Genomic DNA, 23,869 nt, shown 5'->3' on the forward strand with positions numbered 1-23,869 from the left:
TATTTAGTTGAACACAAACTTACATTTTTCAAAATCTTCAGCATTACAGAGGTATGATGTTAGCTTTTTTGATTAGTAAACCAATGAGTAGTTTTGGAAGTTCAGTTGAACTATTCTCATTAGAAACCAACCCCTATATAGGCATCCTTCATTTTGTTATGCTTCATTGCATTTCTCAGATACGCTGTTTTTTATGAATAGGTTTGTGGCAATCCTATGTTGAACAAGTCTGCTGGTGTCATTTTTCCAACACCATTTTTTGGCACTGAAATATTTTTAAATCAACATATATATATATATTATATTTAGATGTGCTATTGCACACATAATAGACTACAGCATAGTGTAAACAGTATTCATTGGAAAACCAAAAAATTTATGTTATTTGCCTTATTGTGATATTTACTTTATTGCAGTGGTCTGGAACAAAACCCATAGTACCTGCAACGTATGTCTGTATTATTACTATTATCTTTTTGAGACAGAGTCTGGCTCTGTCACCCAGGCTGGAGTGCTGTAGCGTGATCTCGGCTCACTGCAGCCTCCTCCTCCAGGGTAAAAGCAATTCTCCTGCCTCAGCCTCCCAAGTAGCTGGTATTACAGGTGCCCACCACCATGCCTGGCTAATTTTTGTATTTTCAGTAGAGACCAGGGTTTCACCATGTTGGCCAGGCTGGTCTTGAACTCCCAACCTTAGGTGATCCACCTACCTCAGCCTTTCAAAGTGCTGAGATTATGGGTGTGAGCTACCACGCCTGACCTATACTTGGATTCTTAAAAATGTTTCTAAGCTAGCAGTTTCTGTTAAGAGTTTCTTTAGTTTCTGTGAATTTGGAGAATAATTTATATACATGCTTTCTTATCTTTGTAAATCAATTTTACAGAGCTCTTCTGTTTAAGAACTGTAACATGTAATTTATTAATACTCTCTGGAGGTAGGAAAATACTTCATGCACAATGAGAAATAATGGCTTTTTCAAATTATAGATGCACAAACATGTAGAAGGGTTTTTGCTTCAGTTCTACAACTTTAGCCATAGATCACAAGTAAACACAGAAACTAATCGTTTCAGATCTCACAGGAGCTGTTCTCCTTAATTAATTAACTCACAAATATACAAATAGTCAGGCAAAAGGACTAACAAACCAGATTCTCCGTCATCTGTCATCCAACAGAGAATAGGTTTCTGTCATCCATCCAACAGAGACCATAAATGAAACCCACCTATTACTGTTGCAGTCTTGCCAGTGCACCACGTTTAAGTCTTGTCATCTGAGGTCATACCTGGAGTTCTTTGTCTCATGACCAAGAAAATTAAGGAGCATGGACATAGAGTGAGATTGGAGTGAAAGTTTAATAAGCAAAAGAAAAAAGCTGTCCACAGCAGAGAGGGGACCTGGGAGAGGGTTGCCATTTTTATAGTTGAATACGAAAGCTTTTGTAAGAATCACCCCTCATCTCTGTAGCTGTTTGTGTAACTTCCCTTACCTGTGAAGCTGTGTGTGTAACTCCCCTTAATCTGTGCACCTGTGGGCATGTCTTTAGGCAAGCACAAAGTACCACTTCTCTTGGTTGTGCAACTGTGGCATGTTTTGGGTAAGGTCCACCCCTCCCCATGCAAGTTCCCATGGAACCCACCATGTACATGCCTGAAAAGCGGAGGAAGCTTTTTCCTGGGAGCCCATGGATTACATCAAGAACAAAGGCTTCTATGTTGGGCCTTGCTTTCTTACCTGTGCAGCTGCAGCCTGAGTTTTCCCCACGTTGCTCTATTTGTGCCTGCAGCTTGATTTTTCAGGGTGTTTCTGTGTTTAAAGGAGTTTTACCAAAGACGCATCCTGTCTGCCTGACCGTTTTTTTTTTCCTTTCTCATTACTACCATCACTGGGGATAATGTATTGGTCATGAGTGAACCAGAAACACAAAGGCACAAACTTAGTGGAGAAGGAGAAAAATACATGGAGAAACATCAAAGTTGGAGCTTTATGGCTGCATGGGCATCTCTTTGGGAGCCAAAGAAAAGATGTGTTAGGCTTAACAGACTGTGAGGTGTGTTTCTCATTTACTTAGCTCCATCAAGTCTACTTGAGCTTCTCAATGGATGACCTCCAGAAGTGCTGATTATAATTTTTAAAAAGGTAAAATTGTGACCTTCATGCAAATAGAGAGGATGAACACATGCCACATATTGACTCAATTAGTGCAAAACCAGTAAGGCATTAAAACTGGTACGAAGAGCATTTAAGAGTATGTACAGATATTAAGATATATGCATGTGATTTAATAGGAGATTGAGATGAGATTGCTAGATTAGATAAAAACAACTGGTTATTGTCTTTCATGGTGGTAAACCATAACTGTTGGGCTTATTTGTTCCCGTCCCCCCCCAACAGAAATCTACAAGTTAACCTCTGCACCTGCAGAGTTGTAAAATAACCCAGTCAATAGAAAATCAAGCCTAGAGCTTCACTGAAAGAATACTCAGTGCTATAGTCTGAATGTCGGTATTCCCCCAAAATGTTTATGTTAGAACCTAATGCTCAGTGTCATAGTATTCTAAGAGGTGAGGCCTTTTGGAGAGTGATTACGTTATATGTGCTCTCCCCTAAATAATGGGATTATGTGCCCTTTTAAAAGTGGTTGAAGGGAGCTACCTTCCCCTACCATCACAGAAGGCATCATTTATGAGTAACAAACCTTCACCAGACATCGAATCTGTTGGTGACTTGAACTTGCACTTCCCAGCCTCGAGAACTGTGCACAATGTATTTCTATTGTTTATAAACTGCCCAGTGCAAGGTATCTTGTTATAGCAGCCTGGATAGACTAAGGCACCCAATAACTCTTTTCAGATAATCTTTCTACCACCTATTTTTTAACAATAAGTTGAGTATTCCTTATCTGTTCTGTTTAATAATTACACATTAAGTATTCCATATCTGAAATGCCTGGAAGCAAAGTGTTTCGGATTTTGGATTTTTTCAGATTTTGGAATATTTTCATTATACTTACTGGTTGAGCATATCAAGCCTGAAAATCTAAAATCTGAAATGCTCCAATGAGCGTTTCCTTTGAACATTATGTCAGTGCTCAAAAAGTTTCTGATTATGGAGCATTTTGGATCTTGGATTTTTGGATTTGGGATGCCTGACCTGAGCTAGTAATTCTTCAATTTAGTGTTTTAAAAACTCTTTTGATTATAACATTCATGCATGTTTATCTAAAAATTCAGAAAATAGAGAAAAGAATTTAAAAATTACTCATAATTGCTCTATTGATAATATTAAATTTATTTCCCCCGTCTTTAGTGTTTAATGGTCAGCCAGAAAATTAGGAATCTGTTGCACTTGATTTTTAAGTCACATATATAAGACTATGCGATACTTTAATGGCATTACCAGTTGCATTTTCCAAATTAATTTTATTATTTTTTTCATTTCTTAACTGTAGACTGTTACTTCAAAATTTTATTTAGTTTTGGTGTTTTAAATCATAGATTTTGAAGCCACAGTGGCTTAGCACATCTTTGTATTTCTATTACTTATTTATTTTTTTGAGACAGAGTCTTGCCGTGTCGCTCAGGCTGGAGTGCAGTAGTGCGATCTCAGCTCACTGCAACCTCCGCCTCCCGGGTTCACACCATTCTCCTGCCTCAGCCTCCCGAGTAGCTGGGACTATAGGCGCCTGCCATCACACCCGGCTAATTTTTTGTATTTTTAGTAGAGACGGGGTTTCACCGTGTTAGTCAGGATGGTCTCGATCTCCTGACCTCGTGATCCGCCCGCCTTGGCCTCCCAAAGTGCTGGGGTTACAGGTATGAGCCACTGCGCCCGACAGGTTCTGCTCTCAAAGTCCCTGAAGACTTTCAGTCTTCCTATCTTTGAACTTCCTAGTAAATCCCCTCAAATACTGGCCTGATGCCTAGCGTATGACTCTCCAGTCTCCTGTTTTTTTGAGCCTTTACAGTGTTTTGGGCATAACTGAGGTACACGGAAGCAGGTGGGTAAAGAGACAGGTATACTTTATCAGAGTAAATATGCACCCATTTTGGGAGCCTATTAATATTGATGTCATTTCTACACAGTGCCTTTGGTATTATACCACATAGGTCATTAATCACGGAAGTCATTCCTTTTCTCCCCAACATGTAAGGTGGTTTTTCTTTTGTATAGGTAGAAGTGAGCTTTATTATTATTTTTTCTTGTTATCAGCTAAATCCTTGAAATTGAGGAACTTCTGAAAAATTACATTAATTCTTTCACATATCTGAAATATGCAAAACTGCAGACTGGTAAAGATAAACTAAATATTGCTAATCACATGACAGATTTATGTATGAGGAAATTAAAGATAACTGCTGTTTAAGTAACTTTGCTATTAAGTTAGCTACTGATGTAATTTTGTAGATACGATCTTAGGATGTACTATTCAGACCCCTGAAAACCAAAAATAAAAACTGACCTGGCCAGGCGCGGTGGCTCACGCCTGTAATCCCAGCACTTTGGGAGGCCCAGGTGGGCGGATCGTGAGGTCAGGAGATTGAGACCATTCTCGCTAACATGGTGAAACCCGTCTCTACTAAAAATACAAAAAATTAGCCAGGCATGGTGGTGGGCGGCTGTAGTCCCAGGTACTCGGGAGGCTGAGGCAGGAGAATGGCGTGAACCCGGGAGGTGGAGCTTGCATTGAGCTGAGATCATGCCACTACACTTCAGCCTGCGCGACAGAGTGAGACTCTGTCTCAAAAAAAAACCAGAAAAACAAAAAAAACCACGGACCTAAACTTTTTATAGTCTGCAAAGTGCTTTTATTTATGTATTGTTGTTTCTCACAGCTAATGACAGTTGAGACTGACCAGTAGTATGATTCTTGTTTTAAAAGTGCAGACATTGAGGCCAGGCGTGGTGGCTCACGCGACAGAGCGAGACTCCTTCTCAAAAAAAAAAAAAAAGACATTGAAACTTTTTTTTTTTATTTTTTAGTTTTCTGAAACAGGGTTTTACTCTGTTGCCCAGGCTGGAGTGCAGTGGCACAATCTTGCCTCACTGCATCCTCCGCCTCCTAGGCTCAAGCAATCCTCCCACCTCAGCATCCAGAGTAGCTGGGAGTACGGGCATGTGCCACCACATCCGGCTACCATTTTGTATTTTTAGTAGAGATGGAGTTTCGTCGTGTTGCCAGGCTGGTCTCAAACTCCTGGACTCAAACGATCTGCCCGCCTCAGCCTCCCAAAGTGCTGAGATTACAGCTGTGAGCCACCATACCCTTACCTAGACACTGAAACTCTTAAAAGAAATTAAAGTACTGTCTTAGTTAGTTCAAATAGCCAGAAAAGTATACAGTGGAGTTAGGGCTCAAATCCAGATCTTTTGACCTTGAATTCTATAACCTGATCACTTTCTATTTGCCACTTACAGTTGGCAGGCTCTTCTTCTACCTGTATTTCCAAAATAGATGGATATCAGTGATTCTCAAGAGTGTGGCCTGGTAATGCCTGAGGCTCTTTCAGAGGGTCTGCAAGGTCAAAATTATTTCATGATACCAAGACATGATTACCTTTTTGACTAAGGTTTGAGGAAATACAGCAATCTCATATATCGAAGTAGAATTCTCAAGGCAGTAAATAGAGAATGGTAAGTGAGTTAAGGAGGCTTCTCTAGGAATGGATGACTGAGCCTCCTGGAAAACTACGTTAAGGGACTGTTGTAAGACGTAGCTCTTTGGGACCTAGTTGGGGTGGGGTGGTAGAGGAGAGTATAGAGAGTTGGAGGATACCCCTCCGGTGGGCTAAATAATTTGTATATGTGTATTGTTTAGTGTTGATTCTTTTTTAAAAACAGGTTCATTCTTGGTGTTTTTTAGCCTCTCTGTGTTAGGACATGTAATGAAATGCTTATGTTGTTAATTGCTGTATGGAATACTCAGTGCAACAGTATGGATAGTTGAGGTAATTCACCAATTCATTATTTGGTAGTGAGTTTCCAGTTTTTCTCTATAACGAACAATACTGCCTGACCACTCTTATAGATACATCTTTGTGTTGATTCTTCAGTAAGGATAAACTCCTAGCCGCAAGATGACTAGATGGGTATGTGTGTTCATAGGTGGACATCAGACATGTTTGTTAAATCAGTTTATGGTATTGGAGGGTTGGCACTGATTTTTTTTTTTTCCTGAATTTCTTAGCTAGGTGTGAGTAATCTGGGGGTTCTGGCTGCTCCAGCTGCAAGGAACACAAAGAGAATCAGTATCTCAGGCTCACCTCCAACTCATTCTCCACAGCTGCCATGTACCTGTTGAAAAAAATTGTACTGATTGGCTTACTAGTGAAATTGAGAAGCACAGATAATTATTAACCAAGAGTGCTGAGTCGACCAGTTATACTTTTAGGAAAATGGCCTCTGATCTGCCTTCCTTGGATCGTCTGTGAAGTGATGGGAGGCGGGGTAGATAGGTATATAGCTTATTGTTTCCTAAGTAATTATGAGGCAGCCCGTATCTTACAGGAAGTGCTCTGCAGTTGGGGAAGACCCCAGCTTCCACCGGAATTGAGAGATGGGAGTAATGTCTGTGATAGGACAAATTGGTTATGACTGGACTCAGAGGAGAACAAACCTATGAAGTAACTGAAACAGGTTTTCAGATGGGAGGTCCGGGGATGAGAAACATGGTGAGAATCAAAAACTGAGAAAGTAAATTGCAGGTTGAACAAGTATTTCAAGCTGGTACAATAAGTAGGACTGATTTATATTTAGGGTTAACAGAGTGCACTGGTTATTTAATAATGTGCTTATTGAGATTATACTTATGTTCTTTTTTTGATAGCCGCAAAATAGCTTGCTGAGATTTTGATTGTGATTGCATTAAATGTGTATATCAACTTAGGAAAAACTGAGGTCATGACAGTATTGTCTTCTAATCCATGCACACGTATTCTTTTTCTGGTTTTTTAGATCTTTGGTTTCTTTTGTCAGAGTTTTGTAGTTTTCTGTATATATTTTGTTTGATTTATAACTAAGTGGTTCATTTTTTGTTGTAAATGGTACTGTATTCTTAGTTTCAAATTCCAGTCATTGTTGGTATATAGAAAAGCAACTGCCTTTTGTATATTACCCTTGTATTCTGGGATCTTGCTATAATTGCTTATTTCGGTTTTTTATTGTTACTGATTTTTGTTTGTTTATTTTAACCTACCTCAGTCACGTTATCTATAAAGAAAGACAGGCTTTTCCTCCTTCCCAGTCTATACACCTTTTATTTCCTTTTCTTATTGCAAAAGCTAAGCTTTCCAATATGATGTTGACTAGGAGTGATGAGAGAGGATATCCTTACCTTTTTCTTTCTTACTAGTAAGTATACTGTTAGCTGTGGGTTTTGGGATATATATTGTTTAACCAATTGAAAACACTTTCTTCTGTTCCTAGTTTGTTAAGAGTGATTAGTCATGAACAGGTGTTGGGTTTTGCCAGTAATGTTTGTTGCATCAATTGATATGATCATATGATACTTCTTCTTTTGGCCTATTGATGTGATGAATTACATTAATTGTTCATTAATTGCTTTTTAAAAAACTGCTTTTCTAATGTCAAGCCAGCCTTGCATACCTGGAATAAATTTCTCTTTTGTTCATGGTATAATTCTTTCTATGTATTGTTGCATTTGATTTGCTAATATTTTGTTGGGGATTTTTGCATCTGTGTTCATGGAAGATTGATTTGTAGATTTATTTTCTTGATTTTTTTGCTTGGTTTTGGTGTTATTCAACCTGTTCTCATTTTTCTTTATTCTTTTCTAGCTTTTATTCCTATACATTCTCTGATTTTAGCTGTGTGAAAATGATGCACAAGTATATTGTATTTGTTCACTTGAATTAGTAAAGTCTAACATCCACTCAGTCTCCAGGAAAGCCTGTTTTATGCTGCTTGATACTGTTCTTTATATGGTTTTCATTTAAGACCAGTTATATTTAAAATGTTGAATTTTAAAATGAGACATGTCATATAACTAGCTATATTTACAGGAAGATGGTTATACTCTGAAATCTCTAGATTTTTCCTGTGAAGTTATAGTTAAATTAAGATAATAATGAAGAATAACTTTTTTTTTTTCCTTTGACTAATAAGGAGAAGTATCATAGTCCCTTTTACTTACCCGAGAACTCTCACCTAGAAGATATAATGGAATTGTGTACCTTCTCAGAGCTGGAGCACTCACAGAACAAGCTTGACTGGCAGTGTCTCACCCCACCCTTTTCGTTTATTTTCCTCATATTTTTCTCATGCATTTCTTTGCTAACTTTTGTATGAAATAAAAGAACATAGTTTTTATGTCTTTATTTTATTTATTTTATTTCAGTAGGTTTCTAGGGGAACAGGTGGTGTTTGGATAAGTTCTTTAGTGGTGATTTCTGAGACTTGGGGGCACCCATCACCCAAGCAGTGTACCCTGTACCCAATATGTAGTCTTTTGTCCCTCACCCCCCTCCTGCCCTTCCCTCTAAATCCCCAAAGTCCATTGTGTCGTTCTTACCTTTTTGTGTCCTCATAAGTTAGCTCCCTCTTGTAAGTGAGAACATACAATGTTTGGTGGTCCATTCCTGGGTTACTTCACTTAGAATAATGGTCCTCAACTCTATCCAGGTTGCTGCGAATGCCATTATTTTGTTCCTTTTTATGGCTGAGTGGAATAGAAATGGAAGAACGTAGTTTAATAGTGATTTTCTTACCCTGTAAAATGCTATATTTCCTACTGTCAAGTATTAAAACAAGTAAATTGAAGAAAACATAAATTGATTTCTCTTTTTGAATTTTGTGTTTGCTCAGTATTTCTACGATGAAAAAGTTTTGCATCTTAATATAGGGTGTGATTAGGGATGTTGAAGGAAACAGAGGAAAGTTTAGGACTTATTAACTTGAGGAAAATGAAAGTATATTATATATTATTAATTATAAGATTATTTTGATATTTAAAAAATGGCAAACTGTTTGCGTTTATGCCTCTGCTTTTTCTTAGGCAGAGACTCCCCCTACTGGGCCAGATTGTGGCTATGGCTCCTTTCACCAGCAGTACTGGCTTGATGGAAAGATCATTGCTGTGGGGGTGATTGACATCCTCCCAAACTGTGTGTCATCTGTGTATTTGTACTACGATCCTGATTATTCGTTTTTGTCTTTGGGTGTCTACTCTGCACTACGGTAAGATTGGTTTTTGCCATTATTGTAGTGAGTTATATAGAACTTCAAATAATTACTCATTTGATTATATTTAATTATGTAACAGTAGAAGTCCTATTTGACAATATATTATAATGATTTGTTGCTAGTCTCTTATATAGAATACATACTACTATATAATAGGTATTCTATATGAGTTAAATACTACTATATAATATATAGTTATATAATTTGTAATTTTCATTTAAGAACAACATTTAAAGTCACATTGAATTTTAAAATAAATGTCATTTAACTAGTTGTATTTATAGGAAATATACACATTATATAAGTATATAATTATGTAATATATAAGTAAATATTATGTATAACTAGTATCTATAATCTCTGGTAGTTTTGTATTGTATTTGGAAGATACTACCTTCAGAACTGATACCAGTGTCTGATGGTAATTCTTTAGCTTTTTAAGGTATCCATCTAGTTAAGAAGTCATTGTATTTGTGGGCAGCTTTTGTTGTTCATACATTTATTTAAGCCCCCCTATCAGAACTACTTATATTCCTTAAATGTTATGTGACTTATATTCTTGTCATCACTATCTTCTACTTCTTTTTTCCTTTTCAAATGAGATGGGGTCTTGCTTTGTTGCCCGGGTTGCTCTTGAACTCCTGGGCTCAAATGATCCTCCTTCCTCAGCCTTTCAGGTACCTGAAATTACAGGCTTGTACTACTGCATTCAGCTTTATATTTTTTACTGTTAATTAAAAGTTAAGTTAATATGGTGTAAATGAATCAAAGTAATATGAGTCTACTGGAAGAAATATACACGTATACAGAACAGGCCTGGGGAATCCCTGGCTGACTGGTTGAATTTATGACCCTCATCAAAAGATAATTTCCCTTTTGTGTCCATGGCTGCAAACATATATATACACCACAAAACATTTTTAATGGTGAGAAGATTGGAGTCTTCCTCCAGTTTTCTCTATTTATTTCTGTTTGTCTATGTGTATATGTGGTGGAGGAGGGAAGGAAGTTTGGGAACTATTTTTCTTTTGTTTATCTGGGAGCTTGAGTCTCTCTCTTTCTCACTCTTTACTGTTGTGTCATACTTTTCTCTTTTCATCTCTCAGTCTTCATGTCTGATGGTCACATTTTTCATGTCATAGTAAAATGTACTGCCAGATTATTTTTTGTGTATGTGCTTTTTTATGAATTATAAAAGAGTTGAAATTTTTCATTAAATCAGCAATTTAATGTTTTTAAAAATCTGGTCCATAAGTGATTTTTTTGTGTCTGTTTCAGTGGCCCACGATATAAAGTTCTTCATCTTAGCATTTTCAACTTGACTTTTTTCTTAATGCCAATTTTTAACAAATCCACAATTACATAATATTTACAATGGATTTCTATAACAGTCTTTTATTCTGATGTATTTAATCACGTTTTTGTATAAAGTAGTTTAAAAATATTTATGGCTGTTGGTGCTCTCACTGAAATTGAAATTGATAATTTAAAGTATTCGTGTTTTATAAGTATAGATTTTACAATTATTATATAACTTCAGAGGTTTTATTTCAGAAAAGATATATTTTCTTTTTTTTTTTTTTTTTTTTTTGAGGCGGAGTCTCGCTCTGTCACCCGGACTGGAGTGCAGTGGCCAGATCTCAGCTCACTGCAAGCTCCGCCTCCTGGGTTTACGCAATTCTCCTGCCTCAGCCTCCCGAGTAGCTGGGACTACAGGTGCCCACCACCTCGCCCGGCTAGTTTTTGTATTTTTAGTAGAGACAGGGTTTCACTGTGTTAGCCAGGATGGTCTCGATCTCCTGACCTTGTGATCCGCCCGTCTCGGCCTCCCAAAGTGCTGGGATTACAGGCTTGAGCCACCGCGCCCGGCCAGAAAAGATATATTTTCTTTATACCCAAATCAGTCAGTACTTTTAAATAATTGCCGGTTTTTTGTTTTGTTTGGTTTTAATTTTGTATTATCACTTTACAATGTGTTATAGATTTTTCTAGGCTTCTCAGATGAATTTTTAAGGGTGAGATTTATTTCTACATAATAAACTCTGGCCTATTTCTGAAATATTTCATGGCTCAATAAACTGAGAGATGGTTTAGATATTGAGATGGTAAATAATTAATTCCCAGCAAAATTAGCAAGAGTTCTATTGATTGCCTAGTATATCCCTGCAAATACTAGAGCTGGAGAGCCAGGAGGAAGCAGGAGAGGAGCCTGAGGTCATGAAAGGTTTGCCAGTTGAGGGCTGGATGGCTGCGGCTGCTCTGCAGTCTTGTCGCTTCCTTTTGGTGCTCTTGAGAATATGACTTGCGGAGTTTATAGAAAAGGAAAGGCAGCCGGGGGATTGACCTCTTGAAGCAAAATTGGAGAAAGTAGGTTATCAGTTGCTAATCCCATTATTGATTTTAATGTATTTTGGTGAAATCTTTTCCCCTCAATTTCTTAAGTTGCTTAAGCAATCGAACAATCAGTGTAGTTTTATGTTTATAGATTTATATAATGTAGCCTGTAGATTTTTATTTTTTTATTTATTTAATTTATTTTTGTAATCAGCCTCTGCTTATCCATAGCCTGTAGATACAAGAATTGTTTGAATTGGGGATCATGAGCATGGCATCTGTTTTTGTATTTTTAGAAAGATACATTTTAAAAATGTAATTACACTCATAGACATAAATTAGCGGTGGTGGGCATGAAGCCTGTTTTATATAGATTAGTCTTTCCTCATAGAGAACAGGTGACATTTCAGGGGCAAAGGAAGAAGAAAAGGAACCAGTCATGTAAAAATCTGAGGATAGGAAGAAGCTCAGGTGAAGGGTAGCAAATCTAAGTGCCCCGAGGTGGCCAGGAAAAACAAAAAAGTCTTTTGGGCTCGGGTGTGGGGAAGGACGTGGAGAGCCTTATGCAAGGGGCAGAGAGGCAGGTGGAGTTGGTGAGAAGGATTCAGGGGGAGTAGCGCTTGTAGGCCAGGGTGGGGAGGTTGGGTTTTATTTATATGTGGTGCCAACCCACTGCTGGGGTGGGGGATTGGGAGATCTGATCAATATTGTAAACGACTACTTGACCTGTTCTGTGGAGATTATGGAGGGGCAAGAGTGGAAACAGGAGCCAGCTGGGAGGCTGCTGCAGTCATCCAGGGGCACCATGATGTTGCTTGAACCAGAATATCTGAGGTGGAGGTGGTAAGAAGTGGTCAGATTCAAGACATATTTTAGAGAGAAAGCCCAAAAGACCTGCTGATGGATTGGACACAGGGATGAGAAGAAAAGAATTAAGGATGACTCCAAGGTTTGGGGCCTGAACAAATCCGGGGAGATGAAATGAACTAAGGTGGGCAGGACCAAGTGGATTGGTACCATGACTGGGTGGGCCTTCTCGGAATTGGTGGTCTAATGCTTGCTTGTGTCAGTGCATTCTTTCCTCAGTTTGAACCTTGAGAGTGGATTAATTCTGGGAATAGGATTTATTCTGTTATAGGGTAATGTTTAGTGTGGTTGGATTTAGAAATACTTTTAATTTAAAAATGAATTCTTGAGGTAATAATTCTTCAAGGATTTAAATTTGAAGTAGAAAAATGCACAGAATATTGCATTACAAATACATTTCTTTAGAATGTCAAGCATCAATTGCTACTATTAAAGAAAAGAATACCTTAAGAAACAAACATAAAAACAAAGCTACTTTCCTCATACTTTAGAAATATACAAGTTTTACTAAGCACTTACAAACCAGTCATGTAGCTGGGCAAGTAGTATGAAATTCTGTGCCAAGATTTGTCAGGATACACATGAAAACCACTCCATGCATAGGTGTTACAGTGGAGAGACTGACAACTTCTTATGTTCGAGTTACCTGGCTTATTCCAGCAAATACAGAAAATGTGGTGAGATAACATGGTATTTCCTGCTCTCTAGTTTTAGGGGAAATAAATATTAAAGTTGTACCTAGATAAAGAAATGAGTTAGGTGTCATATGCAGCTGAAAGTGTTTGCATGTAAATGGTCATAATAATAGTTATTCTTCCTGAAATTTATTGGCTTTTGCGTTTTCTAAAATATGCTCTACTGTTTTTAATCTGTTAAGCCCAGATTCTTTGAGAACCGTAGGGCACGATGAACAATAACAGATCACTGTGGATCTCTTTAATTTTATGCTATTTAAATTTTGGATCAGGTACTTTGTCCAATAAAGTGTAAAACCTGAACTTAGATGCATTTGCCTAAAATTATGTAGAGGGGTTTATTATTTCTTTAGTAAAAATTACTGTATAGTGTATGTTTTAAAAGTAGTTTTTCTTTAAATATTTGTAATTTTTTGATAGCTTAATATCAGATTTTATCAAATGTTTACCATCAAATTACATAGATATTTGAACATTGGAACCAGAATTAACTGCCTTCAGCTTTCTTCTTTTTCTTTTGGCAGAGAAATTGCTTTTACTAGGCAGCTTCATGAGAAAACTTCTCAACTCAGCTATTATTATATGGGTTTCTACATTCATTCGTGTCCCAAGATGAAATATAAGGTAAAGTTGATTTTCACATATGTGTGTTTTTATTATAGAAAAATGAATCTCTAATAAATTTTTTATCTCAGTGCACTGGATTTGAAGCTTTGAAGGAAGGACGAATGGGTTAATAAGGAAATCTCTTTGCTGCCTCAGAAATTAAGCTTTCTGTAATGAGAACCACAGCCTCTCCTGCTCTTGTAATCCATCGCATTATTGTGAGATTTAAGTATATTTCAGAATTTCCCTTTTAAAAAACGTTTTATGACTCTCGTTAATGAAACTCTTTGATGTCTCCTAAGTATGAGTGGCCCACTGTAAAAACTGCAGAGTGAAGACCAATGCAGAGGAGCAGACCCACCGCGACTGCAGTAACTAAACACGTCTGCTTTACTTAGAGTGAGGCTGTCAGCTCTGAAGATGCATGGATCTTCTACTTAAAACTTGTGAGCTAGGGGAAGATTAGGGGCATTTTACGTAAAACCAGGGCATACAGTGGCCTAGGAGGACATGGTTTTTTACTACACAAGATGTGGAAGAGGAAAGGAAGGAGTAGCTCAAGAAAAGAGTAGTTAGGATGGAGAAGCACATTTCAAGGAGAAGAAGCAGTAAAAGAAAGGATTCAGAAGGGCAAGTGCTGATGATGTATTTGTAGAGGAAAGGGTAACTGAAGGACTGTGCAGGACCCTGAAGGCCGGGCTAAGGTACTTAGGCACCTGGGAGTCATCAACAGTTGCAGAGCAGAGCAGTGTAAATCAGAAAATGTACATATGTCCACACATAGAAATATGACTTAATGGGGGTTTTAAAACAAGCCAAATTAAATAAAAAAGCATAATTGAACCCCTGTGTACCCATTACCCAGCTTTAGTAATTTTCTTGCATTTGTCTAATCTGTTCCTTCACTCCATTCGCACCGCCACCCTCTCTTGAATTATTTTGGAGCAAATCAAAAGTATCACTTAATCTGCCAATATTGTAGTGTGTATTTCTAAAAGATAAGGGCATTTTGAAAATGTAATCACGATCTCATCATATACCTAGAAAGTATTAACGGCGTTTCCAAATATCACCTGATCAACATTCATATTTCCTGTTTATTGTCTCATAATCTTTTTTACAGTCAATTTGTTTGACTTAGGACTCAATAAGGTTCATATATTGTATTTGTGATGTGTCTTTTAAATCTCTTTAAATCAATAAGTATCCCCTCCCCCCACCTACCTTTTTTCTTTCTTACAAAGGAATAATTCACAGGACTTGGTGATTAACTAAATTTGGGGATGATTATAATTCTAAATCTTTGAGGTTAAGTACTGAGTGGGGAGATGGTTCCATTGTCAGAAATTATGGATTCTGAAAGTAGGACTGGCTTTGAGAGACAGGTGAAAATGCAGTGCCTTGCTGGTTTTACATTGGCAGTCCAGGTAAGCTGATCAAGATGTCCTGGCATTTGGAGGTTTTCTTTTGAGCTTATATTTAAGTGTACATTGTAGGGAGATAACCCCTGAATTTGGTTATCTTCAAAAACTTCCTTTATGCCTGAATTACTAATTCACTGGGCCTTAACATATGTTCGGTACAGAAGGAAAAGTATGAGCATATTTCCGTTTTGCCTAAAAATAATGATTTGCTTATGTTTTTACTAGTGTTTTATCCTTCTGGCTCATTTTCATCTGGTACTAGATCTAAATTAGTTCAGAGCAGAAAACTCTAGTACTCAAGATATTTTAATGCATTTATAAGACTGAAAGAAAACTCTGGCTGTCCTTATATTAATCTTCCTTTACGTAGTACATGACCCATTCAAATGAAGTATTTTCATACTAGACTTAGGGACTGGCACAGATTTCACTTTTATGTCTCGTCTTTGATGACCGTTCTAGTCTCGCAGCATTTCTCTGTAAAGTTTTTAATTATGCCTAAGCTAAATTCTAATTGGCCCTATATTTTAACCTAGGTCTTTTTTTCTTTTTTCTTTTTTCTTTTTGTTTGTGGAGATGCTGAATATAGTTTCATCATCCTTTTCCTCTTCATGAAGACGTTTTGTTCACACCTTTGTTGACTCTAGTTCAGACTAAATATTTTAGATTCTTTAGTCTCTTTCCTAGGTAGAGCTCTGCTTAGAAATTCAGGCCAGCCTGTGTATAGTTTTAAGTTAAAGATTTTAAAAATGCCGTGTGTGCTTTTCAGTCTACCTTAATTATATCCAATCAAAATCCATAAGAATTATAGCTTCAAAATATTATTTGTTTAATTCCATTTATATGAGAGGTATCCCTATGCCTGCTTGCCTTCTGGTTTGCTTTCTTCCTTCATCCAGGAAATACTTATTCAGATCCTACTGGAAATAACAGCCGTGAACAATACAGGCAAGATCCCTGGTCTCTTGGAACTTCCATTCTAGTGGAGAAGCCAACAGTAATCAGGAAGACAGATGTCAGGGATGAGTGCTGTGTAGACATTAATTAACTGAGTGTGGCTACTTAGGGTCCTCTCTGAGGACGAATGTTTAGGCTAAGATTTGAATGTTATAGACTCAGCCAATGGGAAGTTTTAGGGTCATTGCAGAAAGGCACTGAGGAAACAGCTAGTGTAGCACTACCTAGCCTTTTAGTTGCTGCAGTCGTCAGTTTTGACTGGAGTTGATGACCTGGAGAACATTTTCATAAGACCTGTGCTTAGGCCATGTATTCAGAGATTTTAAGTAATTTGTTCTGGGATCAACCATGGGCATCAGACTTGTTTAATGCTCAGAAGATTCTGATATGAAGTCAGACTAGAGAATCACTGTACCAGATTATTTTTTCATAGCTGAGAGCCTCATGAGGAACTAGAAAGACAGTTATTCCCCATTTTAAAGTTTACTGTTTTCTGTTTATTGAATTCAGAATTACTCCTGTTGAAGCTCGTTTCTTTGCCCTGTCATCTGTGGCCTAGAATGTGGAACACTGACCAACCAGAGAATTCCCACTTTTTTCACCCTACTTGAGACCTTTATCCGTACTGTACTGTCATTTTTTACCCCTTCCTTTTGCCCCTCCCCCAAGCTTGCCAATTCCCCATCTATCATTTTTCAACTCCAGTAATCGCACTGGACTCTACGACTAGATTTCATCATTCACCCACCTACCCCATAGCAGTTTACATTTCTTCCCAGAAGTAGTCTATCTCCTGTGCATACATTCCATGAGAATCTAATTGACATTTTTAACTTCTTGTGTCCCAGGTTGTGAACAGTGTGCCTGCTACATAGTAGATATTTAATGCTTAATATACATTTGTTGAACTAATGAATGAAAATACTAATGCAGAGAGCTGAGAAGTGTGTAGGATAGTGAGAAATGCCTTTTCATTTTTTTAAACAAAAATGTGTTGCACATGAATGGGATGGCTTCCCCGTTACAAATAGGTTATAACTTGGTAACAGATTCACAGTTCTAACAGAATGTGATTGGTATTGTGACTGATTGTCTTTGAGTATTGATAAATACTCTGATAGTAAAGGGAGGTGGTGACACAGGAATGTGTAACAGTTTGGAGAAGTTGCTTAACTACATCTGGTCTCAGTTTTTGCAGCTGTAAATGGGATGATGTAGAAATGAGACAGGTTGTTATCTGCATTTGAGTGTAGACTCTACCTAGTTGGGTAGCATTCATAAAATCATTACCTGAGCTTCTGTTGGGACCTGTCACAGCTCTCTCTGTTTGTATACTGATAATTGACATCCACATTTCTAAATGCCTGCTCCTTTTATTAACCAGACTTCTTAGATTAGTTTAGATGCTGGGGAAAGGGAGAAGCGTATATTACTGAATACCAATACTGCCTCTCTCTGAAAGTTCCCAGAATTGCGGACACTTGTCTTTTGCTTAGAGGCCAGTGGCATAGTATTAGTTTCTTTTCACGCTGCTGATAAAGACATACCTGAGACTGGGAAGAAAAAGAGGTTTAATTGGACTTACAGCTCCACTTGGCTGGAGAGGCCTCAGAATCATAGTGGGAGGTAAAAGGCACTTCTTATGTGGGGTGGCAAGAGAAAATGAGGAAGATGCAGAAGCAGAAACCCTAATAAAACCATCAGATCTCGTGAGACTTATTCACTACCATGAGAACATTATGGGAGGAGCCACCCCCGTGATTCAAATGATCTCCCACTAGGTCCCTCCCACAGCACATGCAAATTATGGGAGTAGAATTCACGATGAGATCTGGGTGGGGTCACAGAGCATACCCATATCAGACACTGAGCTCTGTTAGGGGATAGTGCTACAGCGTAGAGAACCTTTAAGTAACAAGTCATATATGGTGCCATAGGATGTCTCGGCTTTGGCTTTATCTGTTTAGGACAAAATAAGTCTCTTTGAACTCAGGTATTTATTCTGAATAAAATGGTTAGTTTGCTCCATTGGAGTGAGGAGAAATTGGTACATTTGTGCTAGGACTCCAACCTGTATGTTGTAATTGATGGCAATCTAATACTCAGTTCTAGGCCATTTAGATCAGAAAAGAGTATCCTTTCTATGCTAGCACCATTGTAATATTCCTGCTTATCCCACAAACTGAGCTACTGAATTTGAGGAGGACTAGTCGGTGTGTGGCAGAACATCATGTCACTCCTTTAGTCCCTCTTCCAAATACTGCATCAGAAGCTAAGACTGTAATTTCTGTTTACTTAGGGATAAAGCTGGACAATTCAGAATAATTTATGGTCACTATAGATTATTGCCACTTCATTCCTGTTTTTAAAATAGCAACTTACTGTGTCTGTAGAAGATCTTTAGAGCAACAAGTATCAGTATAAAAGATGACTGATTATATACATTTACTGGAATTAGTAGCTGGTCTGAGTTGGTAGAAATTACTTCAAAAGCACATTGGTCTTTTTTTAAATAAAGTAAAGCTGACGTGAAAACTAATGTTGCCATGTGGGAATTTCTTTCTGTCATCTTTTGGTAAATTTATGTTTTTTTAAATCTCGAGTCTTGACAAAAATCAATTGACAAATCAGGAAATTAAGAGAAAGTAATAGAATTCTCCTTCAAGAATTAAAACTGAACAGTCAGCATAGACATGTTACTAGGTTGAAGGAATCCAATGGATGTCAAGTCAAAAGAAAGGACAGGAGGAAACCCTGACTTGCGGAGCTGACAGTTAAAGTTGACATTCGCAGGAAGCAGGACAGGAATGCAGAGAGGGGAGCAGTCATTGTCTGATCAGTCAGTCTTGCTTGTAGCTGTGTTATGGAATGTGTGTGTGTTGTCTCTTTGCTGATAATGATGTGAATAACTGTAAATACAAATATTAATAAGTTTATATATAAAATGCATGAGTTAGTGTTCCAAGAAATAACAATTTTTGGAAGCAAAATAAGTTTATAAATTTATGTGTGTAGTGCTGCAGAAATCCAAACGTTAGGTTATTCGAAATAGTATCTAACAGTGTTCACTGGAGTTTTCCACTTTTTTAGTATTCACTATAGGCTAAAGATATATTAAGTAATTTTTAAGATATCCATTGTAATGAGTAAGGAATCTGAAGAATACTGGAAGTATTCTTGTGATTTCAGGAATTATAGTGTTTCATTCCCAAGTCCCCAGAATTAATGTGTTTAGAATTTGGAAACATTGATCAAAACTTAGGAAACTGAGTTACAGTCTAAAGTAGAGAAAAACAGTCTGGGACTCAATGTTCCCATTTGAACAAAAATTTAAATTTTTTCCAATATATTATGTTCATACTATTTCTTCTTGGGAGGGAGAATTCCAAAAATCTGAAGTAAACTTAGTGATTTTGTAAGTATTTGTGAGATAATGATAGAATTTTTGAATATTAAATTAACTTCATAAGGTCAGCATTTTCCTGGCATCATATTTTGGGAAAACTTTTGGGTCCTCAACAATATGTTGATTTTAATACTTTGTATTTTAAGAAAATAGTTTCCGTTGCCTTATGATTGAAAATGAAAAATTTTAGGTAACTGAGGGATTACAGTTATTTTCATTTCAGTTAAGGATATTGTCTTTGTTCTTTTTGTGTTTATATAACAGGATACCTGAGGTTTGAGAATTTATAAAGAAAAGAGTTTTACTTAGCTCGTGATTTTGGTGACGGAAAAGTCCAAAGGCATGGCACTTGCATCTGCCCAGCTTCTGGTGAGGGCCCTGTGCTGTGTCACAGTGGGGTGGAGAAACAGAAGCGGGACTGGAGCACAGAGACATGCAGGAGAGCCTGGGTTTATTTATAGTAACCTGCTTTCAGGAACACATCCATTCCCATGAGAGTGAGAACCTATCACTCTTACTAGACAGTTTTAATCTATTCCTGAGGGCAATTCTCCCATGATCCAAACACTTCCCACTAGGCCCCATCTCCCAACACTGCCACACCAGGAATCAGATTCCAACACGAGCTTTGTCAGGGGTAAACCAGGTCAAACCATAGCAGATACCATGTTGTACTTTGAGCACACGAGAACCCTCAGTTACAAAGGAATAGCACATCTGCTTATTAAAATAGATCTTTTCAGTCAGAAAATGTGCTATTCAAAATTGTAAGGTGGGTGTTGGTCCAAGCAAGAATATTCCTCATTGCAAATTGAAGGTCTAGAACTAGAGACCAGCAAGAAATAACTCACAGAAAATGAATTGCACACTGTTGTAAAATCTCTCATTTTTGTGATTGAATGGGGGTAAATTGAGCATATGACTACAAAAATAGTTAAAATTGTCTTTTTTCTTAGCCTGTAAGTATGTAAAGCACTAGTAATGGCATATTTTTGCCACATTGTAAAATATACATGGAAAAATCTACAAACATGTTTTCTATCTGGTATTAAAGAAAAAAAGGAATTTATTTCTTAAACAGGAGCAATTTTTTTCTTTTTTTCTTTTCTTTTTTTTTTCTTTTTGAGACAGAGTCTTGCTCTGTCGCCCAGGCTGGAGTGCAGTGGCATGATCTCAGCTCACTGCAACCTCAATCCTTCTAGGTTTAAGCAATTCTCTGCCTCAGCCTCCGGAGTAGCTGGGATTACAGGCGTGTACCACCACACCTGGCTAATTTTTTGTATTTTTAGTAGAGTAAAAATCTTGGCCAGGCTGGTCTTAAACTCCTGACCTGGTGATCCACCTGCCTCAGCCTGGCCAGGAATGATTTGTTTTCTCTTTTCTTTTTTCTTTTTCTTTTTTTTTTTTTTTGAGATGAAATCTCGCTCTGTTGCCAGGCTGGCGTGTAGTGGCACGATCTTGGCTCACTGCAACCTCTGCCTCCTGGGTTCAAGCAGTTCTTCTGCCTCAGCTTCCTGAATAGCTGGGACTATGGGCGCACACCACCACGCCCAGCTAATTTTTGTATTTTTAGTAAAGGTGGGGTTTCACTGTGTTGGCCAGGATGGTCTCAATCTCCTGACCTTGCAATCCACCCGCCTCAGCCTCCCAAAGTGCTGGGATTACAGGTGTAAGCCACCGTGCCCGGCCAGGAGCAATATTTTTAACAACCAAGGAGGAGCAGCCTGTTAGGTACCTGGTACATGCTAGACACGGGGAATACATTTGTAAGCAGTATAGATAAGGGCTCTGCCCTAGTGAAGGTTACAACTTAGGAGGACATGGATAATTACAATGTAGTGCATAAAGTGGTAACATGTGACAATTGAAACTAGATTAATGTTTCATTTGGATTTTCTTACATAGATTTGTACATGTGCGTTGCAATCTTCACCATATATTTATTGTATGATGTAAAGCAAATTGGAGTATTGAACAACAGGTCTGAAATAACACAAAAGAGCTCATTTACCTGATCTTTTGTATTGCGTAATGGGCTATCACAATGGCATGCTGAAATGATGTGTCTGTCTTTATGTGTAATGAGCCCCGTGTTTTGGTAGATGCTTTTCAGAGCTGTCCACCATCAGGGCTTCTCATCCCTGTCTGTGCAGGCTGCTGCACCCACCAGCAGTCTAGGCTGTTTTCCTAATCCTAGATTGGACTCACCTGGCGACTTGCACGGACTGATGGGTAGCCTGGAAGGAACTGCCTGGGACTTCTGGGCTCAGGCCTTGTCTGGCAGCTTTCACTTTCTCTGTCTTTGGAGCTAGCCATCATAGTCCCCTGCTGAAGGGAGAGGCCTGAAGCCATCTTGGATGTTTCAGCTCCACTCAAGCTGAATGCACCTGCATGACTGAGCTCGAGAGAGACCAGAAGAAAACCCACCTAGCTGTTCTAGCCAACTCACAGAATCATGAGGAATAATAAGTTATTGTTTAAGGCCACTAAGTTTTTGGGTGGCTTGCTACTCAGCAGTGGATGACTGAAACACGTGGTGTTGGTATGGAAGTGACATCTTCATTCTCTTACTGTGCAGACTCATGTCTTGAATTGAGCTGAACGGACTTGAGAAGTTTCTGATGGCCTAATGTAAGAGTTTTGGCAAAGTCACTTAGTTTCCATATGCAGTCATGCCTAGAGATGTGCTCGTTGGGCTTATGAGAATTCGTCTTTATAAGACATTTTATTTAATATCCTGACATGAGCCTACGAAGTATCTTGACATGCTGACAAATTTTGATTTTGCTTGCCTTGCTAATGGTGAGCACTACAGGAGGAAAACCAGTATGTGGTCTCATCATAGTATATAGACAGGATGCATTACAGTAAATTCTCCTCCCTAGGGAAGTTTGCTAATAAGTAGCAGTTATATTCTTGTGCATCATATTCTCTAAAATGCTTTTGTTGAATTTTTTGGTTTTACTGTTCATTGTGTATGGGTTTTGAATAAAAACTGATCTACATTGCATGTATTATGTAGTCATCACATTACATTACACAGTCAGCTATTTTTTGTCTGTGACCATAGTCTCACATATAAGGCACAAGATAGTCACAGAGTAATGTAAAGAGAAGTGGTAAATAGAGTCATTGATGGAAGGAAACTGTCTTCACATGTTATGCTGTCATTGCTCACATGAGCTATTGTAATAATTGTGGCCATTTTAATGGGACTTGGTACTGTTTTAGTGTAGCTTAGTATCAGTCTGGGGACTCAGGCATTGGTTGAAATTAGTGGAAATTGCATTTTCAACTGAGAAGAGTTTCTCCTGAGAGGAGCTCATCCTTCTGAAGCGGGAGGGGTAGTGTGCTTTTCTGGCTGCTGTCCTCGGTGGTGCTGGTCCTCTTGGTCAGCTCCTCTTACAGTTCCAAGGTGGTGGCTGTCCATTCAGTAATTGCAGGCCATCAGCAGTGACTAGAATCAGAAAAGAGTTTTCTCTCCTGTGTCTCCTCTTTTTAAAAAAATTTGCCGGGCGTGGTGGCTCATGCCTGTAATCCCAGCACTTTGGGAGGCTGAGGCGGATGGATCATGAGGTCAAGAGATTGAGACCATCCTGGCAAACATGTTGAAACCCTGTCTCTACAAAAAATACAAAAATTAGCTGGCCGTGGTGGCACACACCTGTAGTCCCAGCTGCTCAGGAGGCCAAGGCAGGAGAATTGCTTGAACCCAGGAGGCGGAGGCTGCAGTGAGCCAGGATCACGCCACTGCACTACTCCAGTCTGGTGACAGAGAGAGACTCCATCTAAAAAAAAAAAAAAAAAAAAAATATTGCCCATGAACAGTAAAGAAAATGTGATACAGATATACTATGGAATACTACACAGTCATCAAAAGTGACGAAATTATGTACTTTGCAGCAACAGGGATGCAGCTGGAGGCCATTCTCCTAAGTGAGCTAACATAGAAAACCAGATACCACATGTTCTCACTTATAAACGGGAGGTAAACATTAGATACACATGAACTATAAAGACGGGAACAACAGACACTGGGAACTACTAGAGTGGGGAGAGAGGGAAGGTGGCAAGGGCTGAAAAACGACCTGTTGGGTGTTATGCTCACTACCTGGGTGACAGGTTGATTTGTATGCCAAACTTCAACATCACATAATATACCTTTGTAACAAACCTTCATATGTACCCTCTGATTCTAAAATAAAAGTTGGAAAAAAATTTTCGTTGTCTGGTGTGGTGTCTCACACCTGTAATCCCAGCACTTTGGGAGGCCAAGGAGGGTGGATCACGAGGTCGAGAATTGAGACCATCCTGGCCAACATGGTGAAACCCTGTCTCTACTAAAAATACAAAAATTAGCTGGGTGTGGTGATGCGTGC

At 38.3% G+C, this 23,869-nt stretch overlaps 1 protein-coding gene across 1 annotated transcript in view; it reads left to right on the forward strand.

The window, feature by feature from the left end:
• The window catches only part of ATE1 (arginyltransferase 1), a 179,894-nt gene that overhangs the window by 72,914 nt on the left and 83,111 nt on the right, over positions 1 to 23,869 (forward strand). Inside the window, exons 9-10 of the mRNA XM_011930249.1 lie at positions 9,014 to 9,195; positions 13,622 to 13,721. Coding sequence (XP_011785639.1) covers positions 9,014 to 9,195; positions 13,622 to 13,721 — 282 coding nt within the window. The remainder of the gene's footprint in view (positions 1 to 9,013; positions 9,196 to 13,621; positions 13,722 to 23,869) is intronic.

The sequence above is a fragment of the Colobus angolensis genome, unplaced genomic scaffold (assembly GCF_000951035.1).
Source record: "Colobus angolensis palliatus isolate OR3802 unplaced genomic scaffold, Cang.pa_1.0 Scaffold85, whole genome shotgun sequence".
Lineage (NCBI taxonomy): Eukaryota > Metazoa > Chordata > Mammalia > Primates > Cercopithecidae > Colobus > Colobus angolensis.